General features: G+C 36.9%; 2 protein-coding genes across 3 annotated transcripts; one reads left to right on the top strand and one right to left on the bottom strand.

Moving 5' to 3' along the window:
* Nucleotides 1-32: 32 nt before the first annotated feature.
* LOC116295801 (la-related protein 7) lies at nt 33-10098 on the bottom strand. 2 transcript variants are annotated; one of them, XM_031703737.2, is made up of 13 exons: nt 9960-10098; nt 8324-8533; nt 7296-7374; nt 6304-6404; nt 5513-5593; nt 4521-4597; nt 4011-4098; nt 2995-3548; nt 1870-2134; nt 1433-1492; nt 1016-1109; nt 724-815; nt 33-554 (listed from the first exon to the last, which is right to left on the bottom strand). In XM_031703737.2, the coding sequence occupies exons 2-13, from the start codon at nt 8444-8446 to the stop codon at nt 486-488; spliced, it is 1683 nt and encodes a 560-aa protein (XP_031559597.2). In that variant the 5' UTR covers nt 8447-8533; nt 9960-10098; the 3' UTR covers nt 33-485. The 2 variants fall into 2 exon arrangements, with proteins under 2 accessions (XP_031559597.2, XP_031559596.2); XM_031703736.2 differs by lacking the exon at nt 9960-10098 and having other exon boundaries at nt 8324-8626.
* Nucleotides 8876-11926, top strand: LOC116295802 (ras-related protein rab-11.1). Its single transcript, XM_031703738.2, has 2 exons — nt 8876-9174; nt 10157-11926. Exons 1-2 carry the CDS (start codon nt 8983-8985, stop codon nt 10625-10627), a joined length of 663 nt encoding a protein of 220 aa, XP_031559598.1. The 5' UTR covers nt 8876-8982; the 3' UTR covers nt 10628-11926.
* Nucleotides 11927-12166: the final 240 nt, after the last annotated feature.

Raw genomic sequence — 12166 nt, forward strand, 5'->3', positions numbered from 1 at the left:
TTTGAGGCAATCATAAACTTGACAACTACAGATTTGCTGCGCTCTAGTTGGTTTGCAATCAGAGCTATTATATTAAAAATAAACTTAAAGAATCAAGGAAGTTCAGGTTTCTTGAAGGAGTTAAGTTGAAGTTATTTGGATAAATTTTGTTTGGACGCGAAGCTCTTTCCTATACCTGACCATGTGTCCTTCTCTTGAGTAGTATTTACTTTTCAAAAGTAAATCTTGAGAATATGCGATATATACGATGGAATTTCAACAAAAAAGAAATCGCATGATCAAAATAGAGAATGACAATAGGACTTAAGTGGGAAAAAGTTTATGAATGCGCTAGGTCTTAAATTTATCAAACGCAGGCAAAATGGCCCAGCAGTGGAGAATGCATCATCTATGTATGACTTGTGACCAATGCCGTAATAAAGTCCCTATTTGCATGGTGAAGCTTTCTGGCCGCAAACACCTAATGCTAGCCGACCATAGTAGCTTCAATCATCATCAAATCTGATGTGTGTTATTTGCTGGTGGGCTTGTAAGGCATCTGCTTTTCTTGCAACCTAAAAGATATAAGTAGTTACTTTATGGTTATGAACAAGTATATTCAATTTTTGAATGGTTAATTCAACTAAAAATAACTCTGCGCAAGAACGGTCTGGGCATGCGCAATTCAGCAAACCTCCTTTCTACTGCAGTAAAGGTTTGATTATTTAAAAAAAGCAATTTTACCTTTTCAATCCCTCGCTTTTTCTCTCTCTTTGCCTGAAATCGTGCTACTCTGTCGGCATTGATCTTTTTCCAGTAATCGCGTTCTTCTTGTCCTGATACGGTACGAAATAACAAATCGATGTTAGAGATCCACAAATAAAAAATATTTTAGAGCATTTTTAAAATAAATGAAGGCATGTGCCGTAAAGCCGTGATGAAGACTCTCGCTCGTGAATTCCATTTAACTGGAAACAATGCGTTTTGCTTCTTCTTTTGTTTTATAAAAAATAAATACTAATTAGATTGAACTAACCTGTAAGTTTAACGAGCTGAAGTCCTGAAGAGTCGTCAGACATCCCGTCAAGAACAGTTGTACAGTTATCTGGAGTATGGAAGCGCACGTATCCCTGCAATAACCAGACAACTTTTATTGAAGCCTGGTTCTCACTAGGAGCGACGCAAGCCAACGCAATGAGACGCAACTCCATATTCTCACTATGAAAAGAAGCGGCGCAAGCGCAAGAGAACGGGATATTTTATTTTTCTTTCGCTGGCTTGCTTCTGTGCTTATGCTTGCGTCATGTTGCATCGCTGCTGGTGCAAACCAAGCTTTAGGCTCTAAACACCAATACTACATAACAAATGAGCGAAATTTCAGCTTGACAGGAATTAAACAAATGGACTGTATTGGTTTACGTCTCAATAATCTCTGTGTTAAAGTATTACTTACCTCTCCACTTCCGTCTGCAAGGTCTACATAAGCCACTGGAGCGTGCGCTGCTAACTTATCCTAAAATACAAGCGATTGTCATGATCATAAGTTCAAATATCACCCTAGCGCAAAAAAAAAACAAAAAAAACAAAAAAAAAAAAGTCTTGACGTGAATTATGGGTGGCGCAGAGGTATAGTGCACTCGCCTTTCACCTCTGCGGTCTCGGCTTCGATTCCTGAACATTTTATCTCATGTGAAAAGAGTTTCTTAGGTTTCTCACTTGATTCCCAACAAGCTAAATTCCGATTCCATCAGTGAGTTAGCCATGCCCTGATTTTGATCAGCCCAGAAGCTGTTTCGGGGTTTGATCTGTAAGTTACAGAGCCGTGTCCTGACTTTGATCAGCCCAGAGGTCGTTTCAGGGTATCGATAAAACTATATACGACGTACTTACACGAATATCTTTTTTCTGTAGTTCTGTATCCGAACTTTTAAAATGTAGTACGACTCCGGTCGTAAAAGGGAGTTCCTCTGGTGCGCCTTTCGCGGTTTCTTTATTAGTTTCTTTACCCTTGGTTGTCTTCTTGCCTTGATGCGGCGTCTCTTCTTTGTTGTGGTCGACTTCTCCCTCGTGACATTCTTGGAGCTGCTTTTTCAATTCCTGCATTGATTGCCTCTGGAGTTGTTTGTATTCTTGCTTTAGTCGTAACCATTCTAACCTGAAAATTAAACAGGTCAATTACTTTTAAACTTTCATAGAAAGCGACACAGAAAAGAGAGAGCGGGCAAAAGAGCTAGATCTTCCTCACTAGAATTTCAGTTTCATAAAGAAAATTGCCACCGCGCGCGCAACAGTTCTCTCGTGTTTAAAATTATTTGATTTTGCAAAACAAAGCGTCCTAATGGTTTTATCCTAGGTATGTAGTTTAAAAATAAATATTGTACATGCTCATGTTTTCTCTCATTTTTAGGGCACCTATAACTATAATAAATTTGATGTTATCATTAGTCATTCCGAGTTTGAGGCAAAAAACTGTTTCGACTTAGCATTGCATTGCAGTGCAGTGTGGGATGGGTTTTTATTGTCCACTAAAAGAGTCCCACAAATGAAATGCCTGAAAAGCCAACTCGACCTATTTTTCCCTCAACCACGGAATGGCTCATAGGTATAGAGATCAGTTCCCTGTTTAAACAAAGTTGCAGAGTTCTTGTTGTATGATTTAGTTAACGGACCACATTTAGTTCTCGACGGTGACGTCAACCGGAAGCGTAAATAACTTCACTTTAGGGTTTCGCGCCTGTCTTATCTCTGGATGAGTTTAGTTTTACTGACAATTTTTTGAAAGAAATCTCCAATGATCAGAACCCCAAAGAGAAATTATTATCACTTCCGGTTGACGTCGCCGTCGTAGATTTTGAAAGTTCGCTAAGGTACTTTTCGAGCTGTGATTGGTCAGTTGTTCTGCATCATATAAGGTAGGAATTTTAGAAAAAAAATCGAAGTGACGCAGAAAATTTCGAAGTTGAGAGAAAAAGACAACTGGAAAAAGTTGTGCATCAAGTGTTAATTTATACTCACTTGGAAATGACTCTTAACAATGGTAACTTTGACTCCTTTTTTTCCTTCGGTTTTCGCTTCCTCTTTTTTTTCTTCTTTTTGCTTTGCTCTTCATCTGTGTTCTCGGCGTAAGATTCAGATTCAGAACTTCTTGTCCTTTTACTCGGTCGTTCTTCTTCCGACTCTTCTCGAACCTCGCCAGTAGCTTTGTCTTTTTTATCGCTATCTTCGTGTTCCCAATGGACAGCCTTATCACTTTTCTTCCTCTTTCTTGTAGTCCCTTTGCCCTCTTCTAAGCTATCGTCTTCTTTCCTTGCTGTCTCTACCTCTACCTTCGAATGAGATCCAGCAAAATCTGTCGGCTGTTCTTTCTTTAATTGTAGTTTTTCAATCCGAGAAGAGCTATCGTGGGAATCTGCAGATGATTCACTGATTGTCCGCCGTCTTTTGCGCTCCGTTTTGTAAGGTTGTTTATCGTCAGCATCGGACTCGCTTTGCGACCGTTTGCGTCGCTTTGGTTTGGCTTGCTCTTCATCCTGACCATTTTCTTTTTCTTCTTTTTCTTTTCTAAAAGTCTGGTGTAGAAATATTGGGCAAAAATTAGTTCTCGAGTGTAATGGGTACAAAACGTACTTGAATCATATTAGAACCATTTTAAAGTTTTTAACACCTCGGCAACTTCTAGTGGTGTCCATCTGCCTTTAATTTCCCGTTAATCAAAACAGTACAACGCAGGAATTTGTTAAATTAGATAGACTAAATTACAAGAATGTACAATCTGATTAGAATTGGTCGCAGAAACATAAATGCCCGTTTATTTCGAGGGTAAGCCTATTAAATCGTTTATTGTAAAATAGCCCTTACAGCTGAGTTATAAGCTGGGCGGACTTACTCCACACAGGGGTCCCGCTATCGCAGAAATCGTGTATTTTTATGCGCAAAAGACGGAAAATCCACAAACAAATAAAATTTTATGCGTCCCAGGAATTACTGTACCACCCTTCATTTACTTTCCCGAAGATAAATCGATGACTCACTTGAACAGCAATGTCTGCTTCGTTTGGTGTTTCAAATTCTATGAAAGCGAACCCCTTGATGTCTCCAGTATGTTTGAATCGCGGCAAACTGAAAAATTGAAAGAAATGCAGCATTAAATACTTTCGTAGCTAACACTTCGACCTAGAGCCTGAATTGATGAGCTGTAAGCATCCCCAAGAGAGTCAAATGACAAAAAAACATGGCGGCCATCTTGGTGCAATTAACAATGGATGCTAATGAGAAATCTTTTGTTAAATGACACCAACATGGTCGTCATGATGTAAAGTGCAATCGAAGAATAGGATATTTTAAACATGAAAAGTAAAACAAACTAAATACACCTGCTTTGCAGACTTTATTTTAATGTTGATTCAAGCTTAAAAATAGAGTCGACGAAACAAAATTAGCGAAAGCTTGCCATTAAATCAGTTTCTGAAATCCTGGGTTTATTTTAGACAGCACTTTTTTATTGCATAGATAATAATATCATAATACTATGCAGTACTCACCTAACATAAGTAACTTTGCCAAACTGTGAAAAAACGTTCCTGAGCCAGTCGTGGTCTGCATGTGGGGGCAATTTTTCCTAATAAATCAAATATTTAGTGAATACAAACCAGAATTCTAGATCCATGCAGTGTTCACAAGGAAAAAATACAGCAATTATTGTGTTTTTGAAAAAATTAGCAATGATAGAGTAAAGTGGAACACAATCCATTACCAGAAAAAAACTATGGGTAAAATCTTATTGGCATAAATAAGTAAATCATTTATTAGAAGACTTGGCATCACAGTCCTAATACTGAATAGACCCTTTTCGAGTTCCAAATTACCGCTGTGTTTCTTGATTACAGACTCATTTGCTCAGATGCCTCGAATCAGTGTCTAATTACTTGCAAATACCAACGGTAAAGTAAAGAATGCACAACTTCAACAATACGAACACTTTGAAACTTGACGGGCCTTGACTGGAACACGTGAATATTCTTCACAAAATTGAGGCTTAGCCTGAGCAAATGAGTCTGTAATCAAGAAACACAGCAGTAATTTGGAATTTGAAAAGGGTCTATTATGCAAACAATACCTAGAAAGGTTTCCTGGAGTGTTAGAACAAGGGCAGATTCAGGAATTTTTGAAATGGGGGTTCAAATGTTAATTGAGGGTCCAAACATATACTTCCTACAAAATAAATTTCAAAACTGCAGCAAAACTAAATTCTAAGATAAAACAATCAATTGAACCTCAGGTATGACAAGGGGTTCTGGACCCTTCATCTCCCCCCCCCCCCCCCCCCCCCCCCCCGACCCCCCAACCCTTCCCTGAATCTGCCAATGTTTAACACTGCATTCCTTTTGTTGCAAATTTGTCCAGCTTAGTGACCAATTTTTGATGAGACGGGATTCTCCCCTTGTAAATTAAACACTGCCCTTTTCTTTCAAGTTATCATGTTATCAAGGAACATAGCAGTATTACACAAATTCAGGAATGGTTTATTGTTTACCACATAGATTGTTTCAGCATCAACATTCCTTGCTTCTGGTAGGGGTGTTGTTCTTCTCACCATGCTCTCATCATCATTCAACTACAAGAAAACATCAGCAGTAAGAGTCATTTTTCTTAAAATGAATGTAAGTGGTTATTTTAATTTCCAAGTGTGGCAGATAAGTACGCTGTACACTTGACACCCTGGTCATGCTTCATGGAATTTGCTTAGAGACATTTTCATTAGTATGAATTCAACTGTACATTGCAGAAATAGAAAACGGGTGCACGTGCAGTTAAAAAGTATGCAGGGGGTTGGCAGAACATGAGAGAAGTGTTAGGAGAAGCATGACACGTAGCGGAGAACTTCTTGACACTTCACGAGTGTTCTGAAAATCCACAAGTGCTTTATGACAACACACAGCACAGAAAGCAAATGAAATGAATTACACAACTGAAACTGCGAGCATGTGCCATGTCAAAACGTGAGATTAATGACAGTCATTTTATAATAGCCTTTATAAACCAACGTTGCATTCTGATTAGTTGTGGGTGTATGTGCTTTATGAGAGCACACTTCCTATTTACTCATTTATATCCAAAAAATAAAGTATACTGTATATTTGTATTTTATAAAAGAAATAAAAAACATACTTTTGGAAATTGGCAAAACATTTAAGTAATGTTAAGAATTGCTTCAAGTTGTGCTAATCACTGTTCTCATTTTCTGTCAACCCCCTCCTGCTTCAAGAATGCACTCAGCATGTGCTTGTTTTTTTTAGTATTAGTAACCTTAGTTATTTTAATAACCTGTAATAAACTTGAAGATTTGATGGCTTTTATCACCAAAGTAATATCTTTTGTGATTTGCTTCATTCGGTTGAAATCTGCTATTGTCTTCACACTAACATCTGAAAGAGATGATGATTTATGATTTATATAGCGCCTTTTCTATATGGATATTATCAATGGAACTACACATTGAGTTGTGAATTTCAGATTATAAGAACATACGTAATAGGTAAATTACGAGCCTCGTATGAAACGACTGAAGAAGAGGGCCAATGGGCCTTTCACAACTTTAACTTGGGTAAAAAATGAGTCAGCTCAACTAGAAACTGAGACAGCTGTCCACGGTTTCTAGTTGAGCTGGCTCATTTTTTACGCAACTAGAAGTCGTCAAAGGCCCATTGGCCCTCTTCTTCAGTCGTTTCATACCTTGTAATTTACCTATTATACGCATGTTCTTATATGATTTCCGAGCCCATCCACAGTTTCTAGTTGAGCTGGCTCATTTTTAACGTAACTTGAAGTTCTGAAAAGCCCATTGGCCCTCTTCTTTAGTCATTTCATAAATCGTTATTTACCTATCACGCATGTTCTTATATAATTTTTGAGCCAATCCCACACGGCTTACTGCCACATCTCTCATGAATTTCAGATTACTTTTTCAATGCAATTTGCAAGTATGAGAAGTTGTTAGTATGAGATGTAGGCACTAAGGTTGGTCATAGCCAGGGTTTCTTAACATCTTCAGTGGTTCTTTTAAGTCTCTCCAATATTGGTTAGTAATGATGGAGTGTGGATAGACTGGAAAGTCTAACCAATTGCAGATGCAATTTCTCCTTAGTTATTTTAAGACCCTGAGTGTTGGCCAGGACTCGAACCATGACCTCCCACATGAAAATCCGATTCTCAACCAACTGAGCTAACTGGTTGGTTGATACATAAAAGTTAGGCATGGCCTATGCTTCATATTGAATGCATACATTTTTGAATGAAAATATTCATTTTAGACTTACATCCATTTGCATTCTTGGAAATAGCTTGTTTCAGGAACCTGTCCTTTTGTAAATTGGAATCACTGAAGTAGAATTCAATCTGAAAAATAACAATAAAATATTATCTTGAATTATGAGGGAAAGCATCACTATCTCATTCCCACTCCTTCAGCATTCAAAATCCCAATGTCTTGAAATTTTACCGAATGCCCTGAAACAACCTATTGGCTGATCAAAGTCATTTAAGGCACATCCAACTTAAGTATTAAGTCAAAATTTTTTAACGACAATAAAAATAACAAGAGAATTATTACTTTACAAATATTTACAATATGAGTTTCTTTCTAGGTTATTAAAAATTAAAAGTAAATGTTACTCAAATTAAATGGAATTTAGCATGTTTTAGGAAGAGAGTTTCAAATCAAGAGAACCTGGAGAAAAAAATCAAATCGAAGAGAGACCTAATTGATGGTTTTCAACCATTCCCAAGGGAATTAAATAACAAAAGAGACTGCGGCCATGTTGGAGGATATAACAAGAGAATTCATTGACAATTCTTTTGTTAAGTTCCTCCAACATGGCCACATGAAAACCATCAATATAGGCTACTCAAACAAGTCTGGGAATCAAACCTGAGACCCTAGAGGTGAGAGGGAAACGCTCTATACCACTCTCGATTACAATAAAATGTTATGCCCCTTGGGAAACAATTCACTTACTCTTACATAAATACACTGTTTAAACAAATATTATTATTTGATATCCCTCATATACAGAGTGCGGAATGGCTGCAAGAGATCGAGGGTCAACTGATGAACATTCTTGTCTATGAAAACTTAAAGGTGAAGGCAGCATCTCCTTGTTAGCTTTGAAACATACTAATATGTCAACAAATTGAAAATTCTTTGTTGCCTGTTGCATTACAAACAGTAGCATTAGCTTCTAACCCCCCTCCCCCTTCAAACGCACACACTATATACACAGAAACGAGACAGCCAGATATCGCAGCTTTCATCATTCTTCTATGCGTTTACTGACCCAATAGCTACCTGATCTTTGAGCTGTGATTCTATTTTCTTCGTTCTCTTTTTATGTTTCTTCTTTTGGGAGTTTTCAGTATCCTTGTTTTCCTGACAACTCTGTCGTTTGTCATGTTTGGTCCCACTAGCCATGTTGTCTTCCAACACTTGCCTTTTACCCGAACCCAATACACTATGTCACCAAAGATGAATCAAGCACTCAAATATCATCTATAATAGCTGGGGAAAATAATCATCTAAATTACAAAGAGGTTCAAAATACGTAAACTTGTCAAATATCCAAAACAACTTATAAACTATAAACGTGCAAAAATAGAACCAAGTAACCAGGCCAGCAATATTTCCAGACAGCTGAGTAACCAAGCCGTCTATAACCTTATACTCTAAAAACGCTCTTTTGCAAAAACTTTCAAAATTTTAAACAAGTATTTAAGTAGTGAAATACGACTTGAGCAAAATTACAAAGTCAATGTTTTAGAACTAAGGTTTTGAGTATTTTTGATTTTCGATTAATTAACATAATAGGGATATACCACTTCCGGTGTCGAATGTCTGATCACGTGATCACTGGGTCGTTCTAATAAAGCACTCGAGGTACTTTAGTCGAACAGCAGTAAAAAGACCACGTATTTTCGACATATTTGGGTTGATATTTTTTCCTATTCAGGATGGCAGGAGGAAGGTACGATCATTACGACTACCTCTACAAGATAGTGCTCATTGGCGACTCTGGTGTAGGGAAGTCGTCTCTTTTATCACGGTTTACGAGGAACGAGTTCGACTTGGAGTCCAAGTCCACCATAGGAGTGGAATTTGCAACTCGAAGCATCACAGTTGACGGGAAAGTTATAAAAGCTCAGGTTAGTGTGGCTGATAATACTGACGTCTAGCAGATGACCACAGGTCGCTTATTTGACCAGCTTTTCCATTGTTCATTTTGTGGTATCTTATCGTGATTTTTGAGGTTTCCTGTGAAGGAATTTTTCCCCTTCGCGTCGCGTACTTCCAGCTTATTACTAGTATGTGTCATATAAGTTGATATGATTAAATTATTCGTGTTCAACGGACCTGAAACTATGGTATTTCCTATTTTGTTTCCGTGTAATTTAAAAGATAAAGCTACTGTCCAGATAAATTACTTAGAGTTAGGAAGCCTGTTATAATAAAAAGTAGAAAGTAGTTTGTTTACAGTCTTGAAAGTTTTACGTGACATAGTAGAGAATCAGATAAATTTGCTAATGACGATGCCGTGTCTTAAAACAATGGCTTTGAACCTTTTGTGCTTAAATTGTTTAAAGTTCTTTTCTGTTTTAACGAGTATTTCAAGTACTATTTTACTATAGGGCCACGCAAGGGAAGAAAAATCGTTGTTGGCAAATATTCATTTGTTTGAATCACAAACATATAACTAGTTAAGCTTGTATAGTTTTTTTTGCCGACTGACAGGACTTTGAAATGATGATCAAGCAATAAACCTTTAAAAGTATTTACATTTTATGTAAAAAGAGCGTTATGTTGCGTTAATTGTATTAAACGTTTTTCTTTTGAATAATGATGACAGAATTTTGATGAGATTTGTTGGTCAGAAAAATCCAAGTGTTTTATCATAAATTTTGGTGTAAAATGCCATAGTGGATCTCCTTACCATAAACTTGTTTGATGACAAGCATTACTTGCCCTACTTGACTCTGTTTGGAATTCACATTAGGCCTGAAAAGTATAATACTCAAGGGAAAAGTCATATCATTGAAAAAAAAACTTTTGTTTATCGTAAAACTGTTTGAATCTTTTGTTTCTATTTTTTTTAAAAATATCTTGCTTACCGGTATCTGTCTTTTGTAGGTTTGGGATACTGCTGGTCAAGAAAGATATCGTGCTATCACAAGTGCCTACTACAGGGGTGCTGTTGGTGCTGTACTAGTTTATGATTTAACAAAGCAAAAAACCTTTCAAGATGTAGAAAGATGGTTAATGGAAGTGAGAGAACATGCCGACCAATCAATAGTTGTCATGCTGGTTGGCAATAAATGTGACTTGAAACATTTGAGGGCAATTGTAACAGAAGATGCGAAAAAGTATGCCGAAGAAAATAGTCTATCTTTTATTGAAGCCTCTGCTCTGGATGCAACTAATGTCGAAGAAGCATTCCAGCAAACAATCTCAAAAGTCCATCACGTTCAATTAGCAAAGATGAAAAAGGAGCTGGACCAAAGAGGACCAGAGGACAAAGGAACTGCCAATCGCTCTGCACAAAATAATCAAATTAATTTGGATCAAAATTCTTCTTCTAAGAACTGCTGCATAATCTTGTAGGGTTAATACAGATACATCTATATCGGGCAAACATCAAATCACAGAGTTTATTTTTAAAATTACCCTTTGCATTATTGATAATTAATGAAATGAAAAATATAGATATTACTTAATTGCCTTGTATTATATAATCACAGTTCACCAAGAAGCCATTGTTTAAGATCCTTAAAGTTGTAAGACCTATAATCCACAGAATTTGAAACATCCTAGCTTGCATGCACTCTTCCGGCTGTGTGATAATGTAATGTTAGTCCTTTCCAATCACATACATGAAATCATACAATTTGCTGTCTGTTATGTTATGCTTTATTGGGTACTAGTGTTGGATCCTATACTGGTGATTACACATGGCCATATACTACAAGATCAGTTCTGAAATCAAACTAAGTAATTCTATATAGGGTGTGACGTAATGTCACACCATGAACAGTAACATAATATAACACTGTCATTGTGGCAAAATAGTATTTTGGTAGATGCAATCAAAATGTTTCCAAGAATTTTAAAAAGGAACATACCTAAGTAATTTCATGGAAACTCCTGATGTGATGTCCATCAAAACCTACTTCATAGTGATGTAAAATTGTAAGAATTTTCATGTTGTAAGAACTTAATAATATGTATCTCCACTGCATTGCTTCTGCCCCTATTGGGAATTAAAAGGGTGACAATTATGAAGAGTACTAGAACTAGGTGGCAAAGGGGTTCGCATCACACTTCAGGCCGAGTTGTTAAACGAAATCATGTGTCACAGAGAAAATTTTTGACCTCCCATACATTACATATAACATCACAATTTGCAAATGCAAATCACATGGCTTTTTTGAGAACTGCTGGCTTTCACTTAGCTGATAAAAGGTTTTGAATCTCATTATCTGCTCCACATGGTGGTCAAACACTGACCACCATCTGCTGTCAGCCAGAAAGAATTCTATTGAAAACTTGCAATGCAGCTGATTAACATTCTGCACCATATGAAATTGTCACTAGTGCAACTCAGCAATATAATCACTTGTCTGACAGCTAATTTTGGTGCTATTACACGTCATGCAGAAACCCTTTGCCACTCTATTAGAAAAAGACTTCAATAGCTTTTCTTTAATTCATTAAACTTCAAAAGGCTGCTCAGCCAAGGAATGCTGCTTTTACTCACCTGTATTCGGCTATAACAACAAGTGAAATCTTGCATGTCTTAGTAAAGGATTGCGTAGAGGTTTACAATGATTATCTAATATCATGTGGAAGATTACATCTTGTGTGTGACAAGCATCTGCTTAATTAAATTCATGATTAAATCAATGATCGCATCTTGTAATAATGTCATCAGTTCTATAAAAAATTCCCAAGATTAGCAAATTAGGAAAAACACAAATAATCTATGATAACTTATGCCCTTCCCTACCACGATCCATGCTAGTTTTCCCTTCCCAGAAAAATAAACATGAGAGATACTTTTGTTAATAGTTCAATATAGTTGCAGGGTGGCACCTTTGGAAAAATTAAAGAAAAATTAGTTCAACGTTTGCTTGCTCTTCTGTT

This window comes from Actinia tenebrosa, unplaced genomic scaffold (genome assembly GCF_029948245.1).
Source record: "Actinia tenebrosa isolate PJP-AT-01 unplaced genomic scaffold, QUT_ActTen_1.0 PGA_scaffold1__47_contigs__length_23844297, whole genome shotgun sequence".
In the NCBI taxonomy this organism is placed as follows: Eukaryota; Metazoa; Cnidaria; class Anthozoa; order Actiniaria; family Actiniidae; genus Actinia; species Actinia tenebrosa.